This window comes from Nannospalax galili, unplaced genomic scaffold (genome assembly GCF_000622305.1).
Source record: "Nannospalax galili isolate Female #2095 unplaced genomic scaffold, S.galili_v1.0 scaffold364, whole genome shotgun sequence".
NCBI lineage: Eukaryota > Metazoa > Chordata > Mammalia > Rodentia > Spalacidae > Nannospalax > Nannospalax galili.
In genome coordinates this window covers 3,213,594-3,234,986 of record NW_008352752.1, presented here as the reverse complement: position 1 = coordinate 3,234,986, position 21,393 = coordinate 3,213,594, and the positions used below count along the sequence as shown (strand labels likewise).

At 47.1% G+C, this 21,393-nt stretch overlaps 1 protein-coding gene across 2 annotated transcripts in view; it reads right to left on the bottom strand.

Annotated features, from left to right (window-relative positions):
- The window catches only part of Rftn1 (raftlin, lipid raft linker 1), a 228,238-nt gene that overhangs the window by 181,713 nt on the left and 25,132 nt on the right, over positions 1-21,393 (bottom strand). For both annotated transcript variants that reach the window (XM_008849972.3, XM_017802421.2), the window contains exon 2: positions 17,298-17,450. In XM_008849972.3, coding sequence (XP_008848194.1) covers positions 17,298-17,442 — 145 coding nt within the window. In that variant the 5' untranslated portion in view covers positions 17,443-17,450. The remainder of the gene's footprint in view (positions 1-17,297; positions 17,451-21,393) is intronic.

Sequence of the window (21,393 nt, the reverse complement as noted above, 5' to 3'; positions counted from 1 at the left end):
TTTTAATACACCAATGCTTGACATATCAGCTTTTAATAAATATTTCATTTATAATTTTTTGTTTTATGGTGTGTATTGCCTGCATGTAGGTCAGTGCACCCGTGTTGTGCAATGCCCGCAGAAGTCAGAAGAAGCTGTCGGATCCCCCGGAACTGGAGTTACAGGCAGTTGTTAGCTGCCATGTGGGTGCTGGGATTTGAACCTGGGACTTCTGCAAGAACAGTCAGTGTTCTTAACCACTGCACCATCTCTCCATCCCATAAAAATCAATGCTTACTTTTAGAGCAGGAGAAATGAACAGAGGAACTGAGGGGCGGGAGGGGGGAAGGCAGGGGAAGGGAGGGTGGGGAGGGAGAAGGGAGGGGGAAGGGATAAGTTTGGCAAAAAGATGGTTAGGAAAGAGGAAAGGAATGCAGAAGGGAAGGGAGGGAGAGAGAAAAGAAAGGAAAAAGGGAAGCGATCCTAGATGTACACATACAATGTAAATGGCCCACAGTGAGCCAAGGATGGGAAGAGTCATGTCCCGTCTCTGGTGATGCCATCATCACATGCTGGATGACACCCAATGAAGGACAGTCTTCAAAGTCAAAGTTGGGGGAGTGGCAGTCCAGTGCCAACAAAGCCAACTCCTCAGTTGTTTGTTTTTGAGTGCTGAGCTTTCAAAGAAGGTTAACCACAGGCAGGGAATTTGCATTTTGTCAATATGTTTGAGTAAGTTTAAATGTCAGAAGTCTGGACTCCTCCGGCTAGAAACCAGGCCTAGCAACTTAGAACCAAGCTGATGAAAGCTATGAGCCAAGCAGAAGGCTTTTCTTAAACATGTAATTTAGTCTGGAAAAGAGATGAGCTCTGCTCCCCAGACCCCAGCTTGAAATTACAGATGGGATGGGTGTGCATCTCCAGTATGATGGAGAAATGATGAGACAGGACAAGGATGGGAAATGAGTATATCACTGTGGACATCACTGTGGAGATCGGTCAGTGATGGCCTTTAAGAACCTGGGAAGCTGTCCCTCAGACACTGTGCGTCAGTCACTAAGGACTCGCAGCTGCCCCTCCAGCTGGACACCTGCCCTCAGCCAGACAGAAAACACCTGATCTGAGTGTTGAAGAGACTCCATAGAGTCCTGGAAGGGAACTAACACTGTCCTTTCCTTATCCTCACTACAGCCAAGAGTGTGGACTGTTCCAGTTAGAACCCACATCCTCCCCTTTCTAACTAATTTTCCTGGAATGCAGAGGCTGGAAGCTAAAAACTATTTCCCACTCACAGAAGAGGGCACTGAGGCACACAGAAGTCAAGTGACCTCCCCCAAATCACACAAGTGGTAGACCCAGGATTTTGAAGCCAGGTAGATTTGGCTCAAGAACCTGTGTTCTCACACTCCACAGGCAGCCCCTTACCAGGGAGAGATACTTCCTGCATTTAATTAAACTGTGTTAACATGTAGTAACATATAAGGAATTACCATAAAGCTATGATCTGTCTGTATTGGTGGGCCAGGAACCCAGCCGTGGCTTAGCTAGGGCCCTTAAGCTCGCTTCCTCAGGAGGTTACTAAGGTAGTATCCAGGGCTGAAGTCACCTGAAGGCTCTACCAGGAAGGATCCACTTCCCAGTAGATCAACAGCCCTCCCAGGCTGTCGGACTCAGGGCCCATTTCCTGGCTGTTATCAGGAGGCCTCCCTTGGGTCCTCGCTGCATGAATCTCTCCACAGGATAGCTTTCAACAGGGCAGCTGGCTTCCCTCAGAGGGAAAGCACGAGAGCTCAGGATGGCAGCCACAGTCTTCATAATCAAATTTCAGAAATGGCAACCATTGTTCTCACTGTTTCCTATTTAGGAGAAGCAGGCCACTGGGTCCTACCCATACTCCAGGGGAAGGGATTACACAAGAGGAGGGATTGTTGAGGCATCTTAATGGACACCCACCAAGGTCACACAACAGTAAGTAGAGATGTTGACTTTAAAGTTACTTTTTCCCTCAGTTGCTTTGTCTCCCAAGTCCAAGTTCTGGCTGGTACTTAACACGCCTCCCAGGTAGGAAGGTAAACACTTCTAGAATACTCCTTTCTAACAGTTACCTGAAAGATTAAGGTCTCTTAGAGCCAGCAAGATGGCTCAGCAGGTAAAGGAGCTTGGTCTCAAACCTGATGACTTGAGTTCAATCCCCAGGACCCACCCACAGGGTAGGAGAGAACAGAACGAAGTCCTGTAAGTTGTCCTCTGACCTCCAAACATGTGCTGTGGCACACACACACACACACACACACACACACACACACACACACACACACACACACACACCGTAAATAAGTTAGATAAATAAAAATAAAAATGTTTCTTTTTTTAAAGAGCCCCTTCTCAGAAAACAAAACAAAAGGCCCCAAAGCACCTATTCCTACCACAGAATAGGGGAGAGTTCAGCTGCCAGTGGGACAGGAAGCCTGCCTTGCCTATCTCAGTCACTGCATTTATCAGGAGATCTGACCTATAAACCAAGAGCAGGTGTCTGCAACGGAGCACCAACGAAATGATTTTCTAGACTGACTCTCAGGGATGTGCACCTAGAAGCCAGACTCACTGGCCTTCTCACATTACATTGCAAGTGCTCTTGAAAATATTTCCAAGATAAAATTCAACAGAATTTTAAAATTTTAAATTCAACAGATAAAATTCCAGAAATCAAGAATCAGAGCAATCTGGTCAAATTCTAAGCTGACGCTGGAAGAGGGGGGTGAACAGGGTGGAAGGACCCATGCAAAAATACCACAATCAAACCCATTATTTTGCATAATTAATATACAGTAATAAAAATTATACTGGATCCCAGTGAAATTGAATAAAACCTCTTGATAGAAATCCTTTGAGGTTATATCGATAACAATTGGTGGGGTCCATAAAACATTAACTTGTTTTCTGTTCTACTTTAATCAAATTAGATAAAAATGATTACCTCTCCCCCATGGCTACTTTTATGAATCCCTGTAGAAGAAAATAGTCATAATTTGGTTTTGCTTTGACAGGTAACAGTCATCACCAAGGAATTTCATTTTCTGAAAGTAGCCTTAATTCAAAAACACATACACACACACACAAATGAGTCCATTTGCACACAAGAGTGAGTGTTGTTTCTCGATCTGGATTTAGCTGTAGCTGGGAGCAGAGCGTGAAGAGTTTTTACATTAAGGAAGGAATGCTGAGAATGCCCAGCTTCCCTTAAATCTAATCTTATCACCCCCATTAGTGAGCACAGAACAATATCATTAGTACTAAGAGCAGCATCAAAAGCCACCGCACAGAGGACGCACACAGAGAGCTTTGCTCCAAAAGGCTTGAAGCCATGTCCCACACATCCTCTCATCTGTCTCGTGAACTTCCTGCAAACTGCAAGCATATTTATCTGCTGTGAGATGTGTTTCAGAGGAACCGATTTCCTTATGGGAACCACACTTGGTTCTAACACACTCCCAGCCAGGGCCTCCACTTGTCCCCACACCGTGACTTCCTTGTGTGAGTCTTAACAAAAACCAACCCTTAGGAATTATCAAGCCAGAAACAAAAGCCAGGTAGGAAATTAAATAACTTCACAGTTCCCAAACTGAAAATATATACACACATGTGCACACTCTCCACAAAAACTCTGCCTCACCCTTTATTAATGAACAGTGAAAGGAAACAGAAGCCAAAAGTGGGTCAGAAAAACGAATCAAGCAGTCCAGAAATTACATTGGAGGGAACAGATGGTTTCACAGAAATCAATGCTACCTAGGACCACAGAGCAAATTTCTAGGAAAGAAAAAAAATGTCTTCCTGAACTCCTGCACATATGTATGTATTCAGCAAAGAAGGAGTCTACATTCAACTCTGAGCTGGCTATGCTTATAAAGCTGGACTAAATGGCAGCTGTCCACACATGCCCAAGTTCACGCTTGGCCTTCTAAATCTGAACTAGAGGTCAAACTTAGTACTATATAAAACAAGTAGCAAAAGGAAGCCAAAGCTGTATTCCAGAAGGTTCTTAACCAACAGTCATGATCTTAGTATATAAGAACAATAGTCTCCAAAGCTGGGGCACAGTAGCATATGCTTGTAATCCCAGTGGCAGGGAGGCGGAGACATGAGGGAACCCTAGGTTCACTGGTTAGCTGGCCTAGGGTACTTGAGTTCCAGGCCAGTGAGAGATCCTGTCTCAAAAAAAGAAGGTGGACAGTTCCTGAAGAACATCACCTGAGATTGTCCTCTGGCCTCCACCCCCTCATGCACATACAAACACATGCACACACATGCACACACAAAGAAAAGTGATCTCCAAAAGGTGATGGGCGTGTGGCCATTAAAGTAGCTTCAAACCCTCAGACACCTGGGGTGACAGCAAGGCACGCAGGCCACATGAGGCATAAGACCTGTTTACATAGTGGCTTCACCTGGAGACAGCCTCTCTGACCATAAAGATGAGCTAAAAACAGCCTTTCTAGAACTACAAGGACTGAGCTTACAATCATGAAGCTGTGTTATAAAACACATGGGTTTGCCAAAGCATATGCTGGCTCCATAGACCAGGATGTAACGAAGCAAGGGCTGTCTCAACGGCATCTTCAGTGACAGATCAGAGCCTCCTAAACCTCAAAGCTGCACCTGGGAGAGTCAGATTCTATCCATATCACTAAAGAGCAAAGGCAAATCCCAGGGCCTACTGGGTAGCTTCACTGAGCCTCATCAGGAGGCTTAACACACATCAAGCAGACCATGTGGTGACTTGGCTCTTATTGCTGCTAACAATATCATCATCACCATCCTTGTCACCCAGGCCTATGGCTCTTGTCACAGCGGGTGATTTGCAGGAATGCACAGGAAGGCTAAAGGGGCAGAGGAGCAATTAAGGGCTATCATAGGAGAACCATCTCCAGGTCTGGAGGACGTAAAAAGTGAAGGTCTGGCTTAGATGTGGGGCTGCAGGCTGGCCTCTCAAAGGATGCTTCCTTTCTATCTGCTGACATTTTGCTTGGAGGTTTGTTTATACCTATTAAAAACATGTCATCTGCATAGGTGACTTGCTGCTCAGTTCTGCTAAAGAGTGGCAAATGTCACAGACATTTGTTTCCTTTGAAAAGATTCAAATATCATATTAAGAGAGGTAATAAATGCCTCATTAAGGGATGGCAAAGCAAACACTTTAGGGTCCTCCAGACTCTAGCTCAAGGAACCCCACAGTGAAACCTGCTTTCGCCAATGCCAACAAGCTCTCCTGATGCGGCCCCTCCTTTCCACAGCTTCCAGTCAGGGGCTTCCCTGTACCTCTGCAGGGCCTGTTAACCTCAGCAAACCCTGATACATCAAAGACATACCCATTCCATTAACACTTGTGCTAACTGTGGACCCCAGACCATTTCTGAGGAACTTGGTCAGCCTGGCAGGAAGCAAGGAAGAAGCGGGTAACTAGAGATGGAGAGGAGTGGTTTAGTGGAGACTTCATCAAGGCCAAGGTTTCTGGGAAAGAGCCAAGACTAGACTGGCCAACCATGGCCCACATACCTGCCTCTGGAGTGTTCAGTTCATTCTAAATGTGAAAGCCATGGGATTAGAAACACAGACCTCTCTAGATGTTAGGGTGTGAGTGAGTAGGCAGTTGTGTATGCTGGGCACAGCCCTAAGCTCTGCACTCCTGCTCTGGCTGAGGGTGGAGACAGATATTTACTCCCCTCATGGATCCTAAGCCAAGAACAGGCTGCACACAGACCCATGCCACTGGCTACAAGACTGTGGTCAGCAGGAAATGGTTCCTCACATGCTCCACACTCTGCCTTCAGCTAGGTCCCAAGCCCCCTTGCAAATCCTTATTCCCATCCTCCTGGGGGCATGTGGAATTCACCCATCCCTCCTGGGCTCCTCACTGTACCCCTCCACAGTGGTTGGGAGAACCCCTAGTCCAGTCCTCAAACTATAAACATCAGAAGCACCTGGTGGGCTGGTCATACAAAGACTGGTTTGTGATTCACCAGGTCTGGAGTGGGTTAAGATTCTGCATTTCTACCAGGTCTCAGATGCTGCTGCAGGGACCACAGCTGGAGAACCACTGGGCACCACCTCAGTTAATGAGGGTCATCTGTTGAGATGTCCACATATACAGCAACATAGGCCCTCCTGCTGGATCCCAGCCTCAGCTGCATCCCCTGGAACCTCAAAGAGCCCCAAGGGCTGGGCCCTTCTCAGGATGAACTGAGTGGGTCTGGCACACAGCAAGGGAAAGGGAAGTTTGAAATCAAAATTTAAAAACAATTGTATTAGGATCTGGAGAGATGGCTCAGCAGTTAAGAGCCCTAGCTGGTCTTGCAGAGGACCTGGGTTCAATTCCCAGCACCCACATGATGGCCAACAACTGTCCCTAACTCCAGTCCCAGGGGATCAGATACCCTCTTCTGACCTGTGGGCAATGCACAATATGGGTGGACCTACCTACATGCAGGCAATATATTCATACACATAAAATAAAAATAATAAAAAATTAAAAACAAAACAATTGTATTAGACCAGGTATGGTGGTACATACCTTTAATCCCTGAGTATGGAGGCAGAGGCAGGCAGATCTGAGTTCGAGGTCAGCCTGGTCTACATAGTGAGTTCTAAGCTAGCCAAGGCTATATGATGAGACCTTGTCTTAAAAAAACAAACAAAAACTGTATTGGGGCCAGCAAGATGGCTCAGTGGGTAGGGGTGCTTGCCACCAAGCATGATGATCTGAGTTTGAACTCCAGGACCCACGCAGTAGAAGGAAAGAAAGAACTCCCACAAGTTGTCCTTGCGAACACACGTCATTAAATTTTTAAAAAATTGCATTGACTTGTTGACTCCCTCAAATCTAAGCCATTCAGAGAAAACAAAGCATACGTTGATGAAAGTCTAAGTAGACACGTATCTCCTGAATGTACTTTATAATAAAACCTCAGACCGGCACTGCTGCTGGTACCTTCCATGCAGGTAACAAAAATGTACAGTTTGCAAAATCTTCAACTGCAAAGTTCTCCTTGGCAATCACACCTGGAAACTTGCTACAGATTCACATTTGCAGGCCTTGCCCCAGACCCACTGAGTCAGAGACCCTTAGGCTGGTCCCTGGGAGTCTGGAGTTCAGCAGTCTCCAGATGGTTCTCAGGTTTGAGGACCATCACTTGCAGACAACAACTGGTCCCAAGTGTTAGTTTACCACTGCCTCCCTTCACCACCCCTGAAATCAGAAGACAACAGTGAGGGATTTCATTTATTTATCTATTTATTTATTTAATTTATTTATTAATTTATTTTGTGTGTGTGTGTTGCCTGCGTGTATGTAAATGTACCACATGCATTGTAAAACCCACAGAGGTCAGAAGAGGGTGTCAGATCCCCTGGAACTGGAGTTAGGAGTGGTTGTTAGCTACCATGTAGGTGCTGGGAATAGAACCTGGGTCCTCTGCAAGAAGAGCCAGTGCTCTTAACCACTCCAGCCCCAGTGCCAGGATTTTTAAACTAACTATTAAGCACTCAAGCTCTTAACAAAATAATAATAATAATAATGATAATTTCTTAATTTTCAGATTATACAACTGTCACCCATCTTTTCGGGTCAGTCTTTCTTCCAGCTGAGAGGGGCATAGAGGACAACTTTCAGATGGTGTTTCGGCCACTTCTGTAGGGATGTTTTGGGCCAGTGTTGCCCACACTAGAAGCTAAATGACAACGGGCCCTAACATGATTCCTTGTACAACACATGTTTTGAGCCGTGAATGTCCCCTGTGCTCTTATCACAACCACACGTAATTCATGCTCACTAGAAGGCTGGGAAGCTGGCAGCCAAAACACAAGCATGAGCATGGTCAGCACAGTGCTGAAAAATCCCCAAGGCTGGCCCTCACAGACCCCCTGACAGGAAAACCACAGGAAAGGGAATTTCAGAAATGTGGGAACTGTGCTGTGTGTCATGGGAATGGTTTGCAGGAATTGAGGAGAAAAAAGAGACAAGCTTGAAGGAACAGACAGTGGGCAGAGAGGCTCCTGAGCCTTTGCGTGTTGGAGGACTCTGTCAGAGAAGGCCAGAGAACTGGGGATTCAGGAGGGAAAGGTCATTGTTCAGAAACACTGGAGGACATTCTGCCAACCTCTCGCAGATTGAGGCCCATGCCTACTACTTCTATGGCCTCTCCTAATTCTATTTCTGTCTACTTTTCTATTTCATAAAAGAGGCTATGCCCACCTTAGATGAGTGCTGCTTGTTTAAAAGAGTAGTAATAATAATAATAAGAAGAAAACATGGGCTGGAGATATAGCTCAGCTGGTAGACTGCTAGTCCAGCATGCACATGCCGGTCCAGCATGGGTTATATCCCTATCATCACATAAACAGGCACCTGTTCCTAGCACCTAGGAAGCAAAGACATAAAGACTGCCACAAGTTTTGAGGCCAGCCTGGGTTACTTAGGGAATTCTAAGTCAGCCTAATCCCAGCACTTGGGAGGCAGAGGCAGGCAGATCTCTATGAGATCAAGGCCAGCCTGGACTACACAGCATGTTTGAGGCCAGCTGGGGCTACAGGGAACTCCCCCCCTCAAAAGAGTCAGTCATTCCTGTTATTGCTGTCAGAAATATGAAATGGTTCAAACACTCTGGAAGGTAATGTAGCATTGTCTTTAGAAGGTAAACATACAAGTGCCATCAGACAACTCCATGTCTGATGTATTCGTTTCACAAAATAAAAAAGAAGTATGTTCACATAAGACTTGTTCATACATTCACAGTGACTTTTATCATTACAGCCCCAAACTGGACCTGACAGAAGAGGAATCAGGTAAATGGCAGCGCATCCGAACCATGGACTATTAGGAACTCAAAGGGTCAGGCCTCAGAGAGCTGCAGCATGGAGGGGGTGCAGAAACGTTAGGCTGGGTTCAAGAAGCCAGGCACAAAAGATGACACACTATGGGATGCCATTTATACATGGTTCTAAAGGAAGATTCAAAAGGAAGCAAAGAGAATCTACAGGGCCAAAGGAAGATCACAGTTGTCTGGGGCAGGAGAGCCTTGAAGTCATGATCCTCCTGCCTCCAACTGTGGCATGTACCACCACATTTGTCAGAGTCCTCTATCTTAAACAGGGTAGTAGCTTTGAAGATGCTTCCATTTATCAAAACTCAAACTCTACCGAACCATACTTATTGGATGTTAAGTTGAATCCTGATACAGTACACAACAGGGCTCACGGGTTGGCACTGGGCTTGCTCCCCTGTGGTGTGGATGAGAACCATAAAAGACTAAAACTCTCCCGCCTGGTCCCATTTCCTACTTACCACCTGTCAAAGAAACCTCCTTTGAAAAATGAATAGAGACAGGGAGAAGTCATCTCTTCTTCCCCTATGACAGAGAGAGGGCATTTGAAATGCTTAAGGCAGAGTTAGAGCGTTCAGCTCATGCCCTCACCCAGGTGTCCAACCAGTCCTACCTCCCCACTCTCTGTCTCCTGATCCCTTGTGATCCACCCATTTCTCTCGTCTCCACTGCCACTATCCTGGCTGAGACCACCTATAACTTAAAAACCTTCAGACCTCTTGAAAAATCTCTAATTCATCAACTAAAACCGTGTGTGTGTATGTGTGTGTGTGTGTGTACATGTTAATGTCTGTGTGCAGGTGCATGTGTATGTGAGGAGGTCAACCTTAGGCCTCTCCTCAGTGTTTCTCCATTTTTCATTATTGGGGTGTGTGTGTGTGTGTGTGTGTGTGTGTGTGTGGTTGAGACAGGGCCTCTTACTATGGAGTCCTGACTGGCATGGCCCTCAGAGATCCAGAGATCCACCTGCCTCTGTCTCCTGAGTACAGGGATTAAAGGTGTGCTGCATCACACCTAGTCCCACTTTGGTTTTTGAAATGAAGGTCTCTCATTTTTATCTGGAGCTGGTAGATTCCACTCAGCTGGCTGGCCAGTAAACCCCAGGGATCTGCCTGTCTTTGCCTCCCCAGTGCCACCATGGGGACTTTTTTTTTAACAGGGATTCTGGAGATTAAATTCAAGTCTTCACTTTGCACAGAATGCACTTTACTGAGCCATCTCCCCAGCCTGAATTAGGACCTTTTTATCATCTGACTCCCACTTCTTCCAAAAGCCACACTCCCAAACTGAACTGACTTCAGTCTTCCATAGGTACAATACTGCTTCAGGGTTTTGCTCCCCTCTCCAGGTTAGCCCCACTTCCTGGGATGATGATCTCTTTTCATCCTCTTCTGATCTTTTGCCCAGCTAACTCTAAACACCTTGGGGGCCCTCAAGGTCTCCAGCCCTCCATCAAGACTAGGGGCTGCCACCATCCCCTCTGTCACCATTAGTAGCATCAATGTTGGGTCTTCATCTATAAGACATTTTGAACCAATCTGGCTGATGTACTAGAACAGAATTATATCTCCCAGAATTCCTATGCTGAGGCTTTAACTCCCAAGGTGACTATATCTGAGTAAGGAAGTAGCTGGGGTCAAGTAAGATCATAAAGGTAGGCCCCTAATCAAATGGTATTAGCAGTATTAATGTCTTTGAGTGTGTTTTTTTTAGGGCACAGGGCTAAGGCTCACCACAACCCAGTCATGCTGGATCCTGATTCAGCCTCCAGAAATGTAAGAAAGGAAACATCTTGCTGTTTAAGCAATCCAGCCTGCATATTTTTTGTTATAGCAGCTCCAGCTGACTCAGCAATGGGCAACATCTGTGGCTCTGCCTGAAGTTGCCAGGACACAGCATCTGGTCCAGGTTGCCCTGCAGTAAACCATTTGCAGAAAGAAGCATCTTCTGGTTGCCATGGACACAAGACAAATGCTCACAAGAAAGTGGCACAGTATTTTGAATTGTAAATGCAGATTCCAACCTGGAACCACATTTCCCTCTCTCGAGCCACAGAACTTTCTGAGATGACAGGAAGTTCCCGTCTGCACTGTCCAAAGTGGTAGCCACCAGGTACACACAGTCACTGAGCATGTGAAACTTGGCTGGTGTGATGACACAACTGACTTTTCAATTCATCTCTTTAATGGACTGTTACATTTAGAGAGCTGTGTGGTTGTGACTCCAGTACTGGACAATGTAAGACCAATAAAATCCAGGCCCAGTCCCTGGGTACTGATGATCACTCACTGTCCAATTGTCCCCAGAGGCATGTGTATAAAGCAGTCACCTCTCACAGCACCCACACAGGTAGCTTTCAAGTGGCAGGAAAGGGGACCTAGCACAGAGCACTTGGTAAAACACCCACATGAAGGCATCACAAGGTGGTACTGTAGACACCATGGTGAGTTATGGACCTCCATCTTCGATGACGCTTGCCAAAGGGCAGGGTCGGCACCCAGTGGGCAGAGTTAACTGAAAATTTAAGGCCCAGTCAAATCACCTGGAATTGGAATTTCTGAAGCTTCCATAATTTGCCGTGAAGTTTCTGCTACTTTCTGCCTCTGCCAAGTTTACAATGATGCTGTGCGCTTCACCTCACCCATAGCAGCACCAAGAATCAAGCAAGGGACAGAACAAGGGACAGAGTGAGTTAACTTATGCCAGGACCCCTCCTGCCTAAGCCCCCAGGTGGACACTGGCCACAGCCTTTCCCCAACTCCTATCTGCTGGAGTCTCTATTATCTTCTCCACAAAGATAACCACGTCAGTTCCAGCTACAGTCGCCTGGGTGCTATGATCTATGAAAGGGAACTTGGCACTCCTACACGACAGGACATGTTCTGTACCGGAATGCTCTGACTGGCATTCACAGGCATTTGCCTAGCATCTTGCAGTTTCTAAGATAACAGCACCGATGCTCTGGAGGATCCAGGTTTGAACTGCACCCTGATGCTTCCTGGCACTGAGTTTTTAGGCAAGTTATGGAAGCTCAGAGTTTATCTCCTCACCTGTAAGAACAGCATACCCAGATACCTTGCAGACTATTGCAAAGATGGAATGCCCAAGAAGACACAGGAAGAAGTTCACCACAAACAGCCGGAAACTGGAATGAATTCAATGGCTATCTCAGGAGAATGGCAAACAAACTGCAGTCATCCATGCATGGACTGCTGCTCAGCAGCACAGCAGGAAAGGACGAGGACATGAAAGCAGCCCCATTGCATGGGAAAAGGACAACAGACTGTGTGATTCCATGTGTGTGAAACTCTAGAAACACATAGGCAGAGAGCAAGTCAGTGGCTGTCTGGGATACACGGCTCAAACAAGAAGGAACGATGTCAGGGCAGGGGAAGCAGCCAGAGTTGGAATGCTCTACAGCTTGATGCCGTGATATTTCATATTTCATGGGTCTGAAGACTTGAAACACATGGGATAAAATGCAACTTAGTTCCTCTCTGATACAGTGGAAAAATGAGGGGAAAGAGGGGCAGGACTAGGAGTGTTCTCCCAGGACTTAGCGCACAGGAGGCTTTCAACAAATCTTATCTCTTTCTTGAGAGTGGGGAGGGCCTCCAGAACAGCTGGAGATGCTGGAGTGAGTGTGCGTCATCCTGACTCCCAGGGACCTGACCAGCTTGGACAAGTTCCTCTCAGTGAACAAGATGACAAGCAAGGCCTAGTCTTCACCCTGAAGAAAGCACAACAGGCTCAGCATGTGATGGAGTAAGCGTGTAGGATGAACCGACAGATCACAGGCCTGCAGAAGGCGGTACTCGAAAGGCATGGATGTGGAGAAGGGACCATTCCAGCTGGGCAGGAGCCTGGCAGCAGGGCCTGAGCAGGAGAGGAAAAGCTGGGAAAGGAGGGTCTGAGGGAGCAGGCTACACTCCAGCCATGGACACAGTCCTCTGTGGGCCAGAGGGAGAGTCCACAAAGGTAAGACCAGGTAAGAAATAGCCCTGAGTACCAGCTGAGCCCTCACCTTCATCTGTGCAGAGGAACCTGCCAAAGAGTGGAGCCTGGTCGGATGTGTGTCCTATACAAGCAGGCCGTGTCTAGAGGTAAAGCTGGTCATTTATCAAGCATCCTGACATCCATATCCTTCAACTTACCAATTCCTGAGGAAATCAGAAATGTACACAAAGATTTATGCACAACAGCGCTTATCACAACACTAAAAATTTATAATAGCCCAGAGCCCAAGATAACTTAAATGTCCAATAAAAGGGGCCTGCTAGATAAATTATAGCACACCGAGTGATTAAATCATATAGAGCCATTAAATCATGCTTTCAGAGCGAAGGGATGGCAGGGTGCACGCCTCATTCTGCAATGTTAAGCTGCATTAGAGCAAGATGCAAAAATACACATTGGTTGAGCCTTCATTCCTCAAATATTTATTAATTGTCTATTATGGGCCAGATACCGCCCTAACACAGAGGGCACTACAGAAAGCAGACAGGATCCCCATACCTACATCAAGGAGTTCTACCCTGTAAGGAAAGCAGGCAGGCAGAGAGTAGAAAGGAAACGAACAGCAATGTAAATATGCAGCACCTTGGCTGGTAAGAGGACTATGGAGGAAATCCAGAGGGTGCAGAGGAGGGAGACATTTCAAACCAGCATCAGAAAGGACTTAGAGACAAGAGGTTAAAAAGATGGGACATGGGGCTATTGCAGAGGACCCAGGTTTGGTTCCCAGCATCCATATGGTGGCTGATAACCACCTGTAACTCCAGTTCCAGGGGATCTTACACCCTCTTCTGGCCGCCAGACATTGAATGCACATGATGTACTTACATACATGCAGGCAAAACACATGCACATAAAATGAATAAATAAGACGGTACTAGCCAGGTATGGTGGTGCTCACCTGTGATCCCAGCACTCAGGTCAGGGAGCTGAAGCAAGAGGACTGAGAGCTCTAGGTCAGCCTGGGCTATACAGTGAGACCACAGATGGGAAGGGGGAAGGGAGGAATGAGGAGGCACGGCCTCTCTGAAGAGAGTTTCTTCAAAGGAGAGGAAGAGGCCTGAGGAAGCCCGGGGGTGGGGATTCCAGAAAGAGAAAGGCCAAAGCAGTGGAAAGATGGACAAGAGAAGGAGGTTAGAGGGAACTGGTGACATCTGGGGAGAGATGGAGCTCACAGGAGGGCTCTGGCCAGAGGAGCAACACACTCTGTACAAGGACAAGGCAGGAGAACAGAAGTCTGGATCGTCCTAGCTTTTGAAAATGGGCATGAGTTCATTTTAGCAAAAGGTAAACCCAGCAAGGAAAGCATAATGCCAGAAAGCCGTGGAGAGAGAGAGAGAGACAGAGAGAGACAGAGAGAGACAGAGACACACAGACAGAGACAGAGAGACTGAGACTACACTCTCTGGTCTTCTTTTCTTTCCTCTTTCATTCTGCCCAGATTCCCAGCCCATGGGATGGTGCCATGCACTTTCACGGTGGGTCTTTCCCTGTTAGTAATCCTCTCTGGAAATGCCTTCCCAGAACACACCCAGAAATGTGCTTGACTGTCTCCTAAGCACTTCTCCATCCAAAAGGATAATCAAGGTTAACCATCACAATGACCCATTACTAAAAGCCTAGGACAGAGAAGGGCAACTTTATCACATAATGGATCTTCTCAGCCACACATCTGTAAATGACTTGGTACAATGGGAAGTAGAATTTATCAAAATGAAGTTGGGGTGTTAACATATTCTTCTTCTCTTTTTAAAAAATTTATTTGGGGGGGGGCACATGTGTTTGGAGGTCAGAGGACAACTTGCAGAAGTCAATTCTCTCCTTCCATCATGTGGGATCCCAGAGATCAAATCAAATTCAGGTTGTCAGGCTTGGAGGCACGTGCCTTTACCCCCTGAGCCATCTACCAGACCCTTTTGAGGAGGGAGGATAGTCTCTTCTCTTGGCAGAACTGGTTAGTCTTGCTCACAATTTACTGCAGATCATGGTCTCTTAAGCTGAACAGCTTTTTAAAAACTAGTGTAAAAAATAATGGGTTTCATGATGACATTTTCATAGATGTATATCATGGATTTGCTCATAGTCAATCCTCATTACTCTTTTTTTTAAAAAAAAAAAAAAAAAAGGTCCAATATTCATTATGTAGCCCAAGCTAGCATGGAACTCTCAGCTGTCCTCCCACCTCAGCCTTCCCAGTGCTGGGTTTTCAGGTGTGACCCCCGAACTCTTGACTGACTACTCTTCATAATCATAAAAAACATGACCAAGAGTCAGGCATGGTGGCACATGCCTTTAGTCCCAGCACTTGGGAGGCAGAAGCAAGCAGATCTCTGCGAGATCAAGGCCAGCCTGGTCTCCATGGCAAGTACCAGGCCAGCTGAGGCTACTGGGAGACCCTGTCTCAAAAAACCAACCCTCCCCAAAAAACCCAAACAAAAAAACAAATACATGACCAAGATGCAAAAACTACAAAAGAGAAAAAGACTTCCTATCCCCTCAGCATCAGCACCAAACAGCTCAAGGCGTTTCCACCTAGATCTGCTTTCTTTTTTTCCTTAACCACCTTTACTCAGCCTATTATAGTCACCCAGATAGCCTCTGAACAAACAGATGGATAATCAAATGCCCAAATATCCATGTGTAACATTAGCTATAAGTGTATCCATCAGACTTTGTACCACTGGGGCAAATACCTGACATACACAGCTTAGGGAGAGGAAGAATTTCTTTCAGAGAGTTCAGTTCACTATCCTTGGCTCCAATGGTTCTGGGCCTGTGGTAAGGTAAGATCCCGTGGCAGGTGGAGCAAATGGCAGAGGCTACTCATATAGCTCATGCACAGGACAGAGAGGGGATGCAAATAAAGCCAAGTGTCACCTTCAGAGGCACACTCAGTGATCACTCCCCTCCAGCCAGACGTCACTCCCTAAAGTGTCCACTACCTCCCAAATAGTGCCACCAGTTGGGGGGGGGTCAAGCATGCAACATAGGAGGCTATGGATGACATGGCAGGTTTGAGCCATCACTATGAGAAGCATGAGATGGGTTTGAACAGGCTGGTGAAGGGAACAGGAACTGTGGGTGAGAAAAAGCCATGGCACAGGTGACCATGTGCCTGTCTGCCTGTGTCAGGAGGTGGGGACACTAGTCTAAAGGGCACAAGGAAGGAAGAAATTGCATACAGAAGGCGCTGGATTTGGGTTGGATGACATGGAGGAGATACAGAGGTTCCTCAGAAGCCCAGCTGCCCATGTTACTTGAGACTCCAGAAACACTGAGACCTAGGCCTGGTGGGGAGAATGAGAAGAGCTGTGAGGAGGAAGTGGGGGGGAAAGGGGGGGTAAGGAGGAATGGGAGAAAGGAGTACCAACAGCCCCTACTATGCACCAGATCTTATACTAAGAACTTCACATATTTTATTTCATTTTTAATCATCACGGACCCCCATGGCAGGGATACCCATACTCACTTTATGGACTGGGGTGCTGCAAGCCCAAGAGGCCTGGTGATTTACCATTCCCAAACCGAGCCTGGGTCAACCCTGAGAGTGTGAGGGCTTTCCCCACTCACGCTCCTTCATGTTCACAGAAGTCTAAACATCCTCCAGGCACCTGGGTCTGAAGAGGCCTTTGTGGAAAGTGCTGGTGGATGCTCCTAACTTCCTGACATGCACACCATTCAGTTTACAACTGGAACCTGCTGAGCTCCTTACCCCAGCACTTAGCTCCTCTCTCCACCAGGACAAGCCTCATGACTTCCTGAAGCACTAGCCCAAAGGTATGCAGTAGATGCTTAGCACACACAGTAGGTCCACAGCACACACTCTGCCCTGATAACTTGAGCATCCCTTGTCAGTCATTCCAGGGCCATGACCTGTCCCCCTCCAACCTTGAGCACTGGTCATAAAGACTGACCCAGACTCCATCCATCAGAGGAGGCAAAGCCAAGCCCAGATGGACAAGAAGGTGATGACAGGCAAATGAACTTGAGAGACCAGGCAGATTAACATGAGAGACAGGAGAAACCTTCCTCCATGGGGCTGGCTACCAGAGTATGCAGAGTACCTGATCCATGTGCCAAGTTCAGTCTGTCCACATGGATTGCTTGCTTACGCAAGGCTTCACTTTTGTAATTGACTGGCTGATTGGATAATATTCTTTTTTTCTGAGACTGTGCCTTACTATGTAGCCCAGGCTGGCCTGGAGTTCTCAATTCCCCTGCCTCTATCTCCCAAGTGCTGGCATGACAGGCGAAGGCCACCTCACCCAGGTGCTGTCATTTTAATTAGTCGCTCTGTAGTAAAGAATAAGAGGCTTTATAAGGAAGTCTGGCTCTCTAAATTGTCCTCTTTATACTGGCCTCACTGGACCCTGTGTCCCAGCCAGACACCCTCCTGGCGACAGGGCAACAGGGTGGTGTACTCACCGGCAGTCAGCGTGGTGAACTCCAGGAAGCGGTACTCATAGGCCACATCCACCTTGGTCTCCACCTGAGGTCTCTTCAGAGTCGAGTAAATGTTCCCAGGCCGCTTCTCCTCCCGCTTCTCCAACTTGTTCAACCCACAACCCATTTTGGCAGCTGTTAAAAAAAAGGGGGGGGGTTGTTTTTGTTTTGTCAGAAATTTTATTTTGAAACACCATATCATCAAAGATCCCCATTTTCCTGAGGGCTACATCAAAGACCTCAGCGCCCAGGAACTCACAGTATGATTTACTATGGGCCTTGAACACAGGGGACCAGGCTGTCATCACCTGTGAGGACATCATTACCAGCCATCCTGGGAGGGCCTGGTGACCCCACAAAGTATCTCTGCTTTATATCATTTTCCCCATCTGAGGAAAATAGTGCCTCAAAATAGCTTGCTCCACTATCATCTATAAACATGATTTAAAAATGGGGCCTAAAAAGCAGCACTGTGCCCATCTACAGGAAAGCAAGAGGCATGTCACCTTACCACGTGGTCGCTAAGGGAGCATAGGGAGTTGTTGTTACAGTCTCTAAACGCTGGCATCCTTTCTACCCTCAACAGTAATTATTTAGATAGTAATTTATATTCAAGCATCTCAAAAAGTAGATGGTGTTGGGCCTTGTCTTAAAGTCCCCCATCTCTTCTATTTCAGGCCAAATGGCAGGAAACAACCACGCACTTCCCCACTCTTCCAGTGTGGAACAGAATATAAAATCAGGGCCAGCCAGGAGCAGAATCCATGCCTGTTAGAGGAGGATTGGTGGGCTCGGCTTGCAAAGAGAATGGAGAAAAGGGAACATAATAAAAGAGGCTAGGACTCTCCCAAGATTGAAGCCAGTGAAGGTTTTCTGTTTGGGCAGAAATGATATTCACAAAGGGGAAGGTAGGTTCCTCTTGTGCCCTGGGCATGGGTGATACTGCCCTCCTTTCTGGGGCACCAGGCTGCCAAGGGAATGTGTTTCCCCCAAATACAAACTGGCCAAGAATATCACATACACACAAATGCAGGGCCTGTTTCCTCCAGAGATAAGGATTTCCTCTCACCAATCCATTCACAGGGTACCCAGTTTCCTAAGGCGATTTGGCAAGTTCCAGAAAAACAAACTGAACTTCAAAAAAAAGCAATGAGTGCATGGGGCAGGGGCTGGAAGGAGATGGGGGGTGCAGCAACAACCAGGCCCGACTCTGCAGTAATTAAAAAAGAAGTCAGAGAGAATGGATGGGAACCGGAAGGCTGGCTTATGCCTTAATAAGGGAACATTAGTGTCCAAGGGCTGGAGCGCACATGATTTATGTGCAGTCTGCATGAACCGATTACTTGGAAAATACTCGCTCTTCAGACATAATAGCTGATGTGTGCAGAGGCTGCTGACGGGACTGTGCAAAGCAAGCTGCTGCCATATACAGGGGCAGAGTGGAAAGCAGGCAGGAGATTCCTGAGTGTTGGGGCCAGGGCACTCTGGCAAGGTGGGTACTATGACCATCAGAACAGGATTGCAAAGATCCCTGAGGTGTGCAGGCTCCTGTATTCATCGCATTTCTGGGAGTCAAGCGTGGTGGGAAACAGAAGGATGCTGGAATCCTAGAATAAGGCAGGCAAGTGGCAGGAGCCTAGAGGGGGTGGGGTTAACTCTGCTGCACAGATTTGGCCAGGCAGAAATGAGACCCCATGAAAGTAAACAGAGACAGCAAAGGATGAGGTAGGAATGGGAAAGGCAGCCTGGGCCTAACGTCTCAGAGAACCAGGGCTACCACTCACCTACAGAGTGCCTTTGTGGGAACCCCAAGAAGGTGTCCCATTCTCTGAGGAATGCAGCCCTGCCCCAGCTATGGCTTACAGAGGGGAGGAAAAGCTAGATTTAAGCCCCTACTTAAATCCCTGTGAGCAACCTTCACAGGTGTACACAGGGATGCATCAGTAGAGGAATAGTCAAAGTGGGTGATGTCGAAAATGATCATGATTAACCAGTTCTACAGAGAAACACGGAGGAGGTGGAAAAGACTCAGGTGTACACAGGGATGCATCAGTAGAGGAATAGTCAAAGTGGGTGATGTTGAAAAGGATCATGATTAACCAGTTCTACAGAGAAACACGGAGGAGGTGGAAAAGACGTCTTAAATATGACAGGGAGGAGCTAATCACAAAAGGAAACTCTTGACAGAGCAGCATGGATTAAGACTAAGCCTGCTAGAGCGTGAAGGCGATCCAGAGGCTAGGCGGGCGGTCTGCGGAGCAGTTGTGTACTGTGTGCTGGTTAACCAGTTCCACCTCCCACTATGGATCTCAGGCTCCCACCATGATGTCACCAAAGCAGAGTTAGAGATGCTGCCCTCAGCTCTCTCAAGCTAATGTGAATCAGACCCCACACCACCACGCTCCAGAGTGACAACGCCTGTAGTCCATAGAGGATCCTAAAGATCAAAGGAGAAAAGGCAGACCACTCAGTGGCCATCTTGAAATGCCCCCAACAAGCAAGGCATAGTGAGGATACACACAGATCACCAAGGAACAGACGAAAAGCCCAAACCCTCTGCTTATTGGGAAAATGGAAGAAAGACTGCAGAGAAAAGCAGACACCAGAACTGCAACTCACACGGAGGCATCCCTAGTCCAAAAATCCAAAATCTGAAACCTGAAAGCTTTTGAGAGATGATGCTCAAAACGCTGGGATTTCAGAGCATCAAGGACATCATTTCAGATGTAGAGGGCTCAACAGGGTAAGTCTATGCAAACACCCCTACATCCAAAGACTCTGAAATCTGAAATGCTCCTGGACCTGAGCATTTCCATAAGGGATCCTCAACCTGTGTCCAAGTGCTGGTGAGGACACAGAGCAAAGAGAAGTCCCGTTTGTCCTCGCAGTGAGACAGTCAGCTTGTCCAACCGCTCTGGGAACTGGCAGTGCTTGGGGAAGCTGACACATGCCTATTCTGAGTCCCAGAAATTCCTCTATGTATGCATCAGCAGAAATGTGTATACACGAGAATGCCCACGGCCCGCTATTCATAACGGCTCTGTACTACAAGCAGGAGAGAACTACATGCCGCAGTAACTTCACACAGCAAGCCAGGGAAATAAAGAAAGACCTGTCACAGTACAGTAAGTGACAATTAAAGCAAGGGGGTAGACACAGGAGAGCACATGCTTTCTAACACCAGAGAGAGTCCCCAGGCAGCAAAGCTACACTCTACTGTCACAAGCTGGTTGCTACTGACCAGACTAGGGGATCCTGGGGCATTCATGACACCAGATGTGCTCGGTCTATGACAATTCAATGAGCTACTCGGTGACCTGTTTACCAATTTGTGTTCCTTTCCCTGCTAAACTTAACTTAAACTTGTAAAAGTACACACAACCTGCAGGTATACAGAAACATCACTACTGACACTGTCTACCCTGCAGTGCCAAGCCTTCCAGAAGAAAACCGAAAGCAATGTTTACAACACATGCTGGCAGCCAGTACTACCTTCTCCAATCAGGGTACCATGTGCGCTAGTGGAGGAAAGGCTGTCTGAACACAGGCATGAGCTTCTTCTGGGTACGGGCTGGGAGGGACACAGGCTGAGGAGTACATGGGAGGGGAGTAAGGAAAGGACCAGGCTTTATCCTGCCATTAGCTTATGCAGACCCATCTCTCTGGAAGCCTGAGCACTTGGGGACAATCCAAGAAGAAACCTCTTCCTCAAAACTATTCCCATTTTTGCTGGGCGTAGTGGTTCACACCTTTAATCCTAGCACTGTGGAGGCACAAGCAGGCGGATCTCTAAAAAGAGTTTGAGGCCAGCTTGGTCTACATAGGGAGTTCCAGGCCAGCTGGGGCCACACAGTGAAGTTTTGTCTCAAATAAACAAACAAACAGAAATCCTCCTATCTTGGCTACCCTGTTAGGTAAATTCCATAGTTGTAGTTTCATTCTTTTTTATTAACCATCCCTCCCCAGTAATGGGGAGTGGTCCAGGGCTTCACACATGCTAAGCAAGCACTCTATCACCAAGCTAAATCCCTAGCAGGTTCCTGCCTTGGATATCAAAACTGTTGTGTGTGTGTGTGTG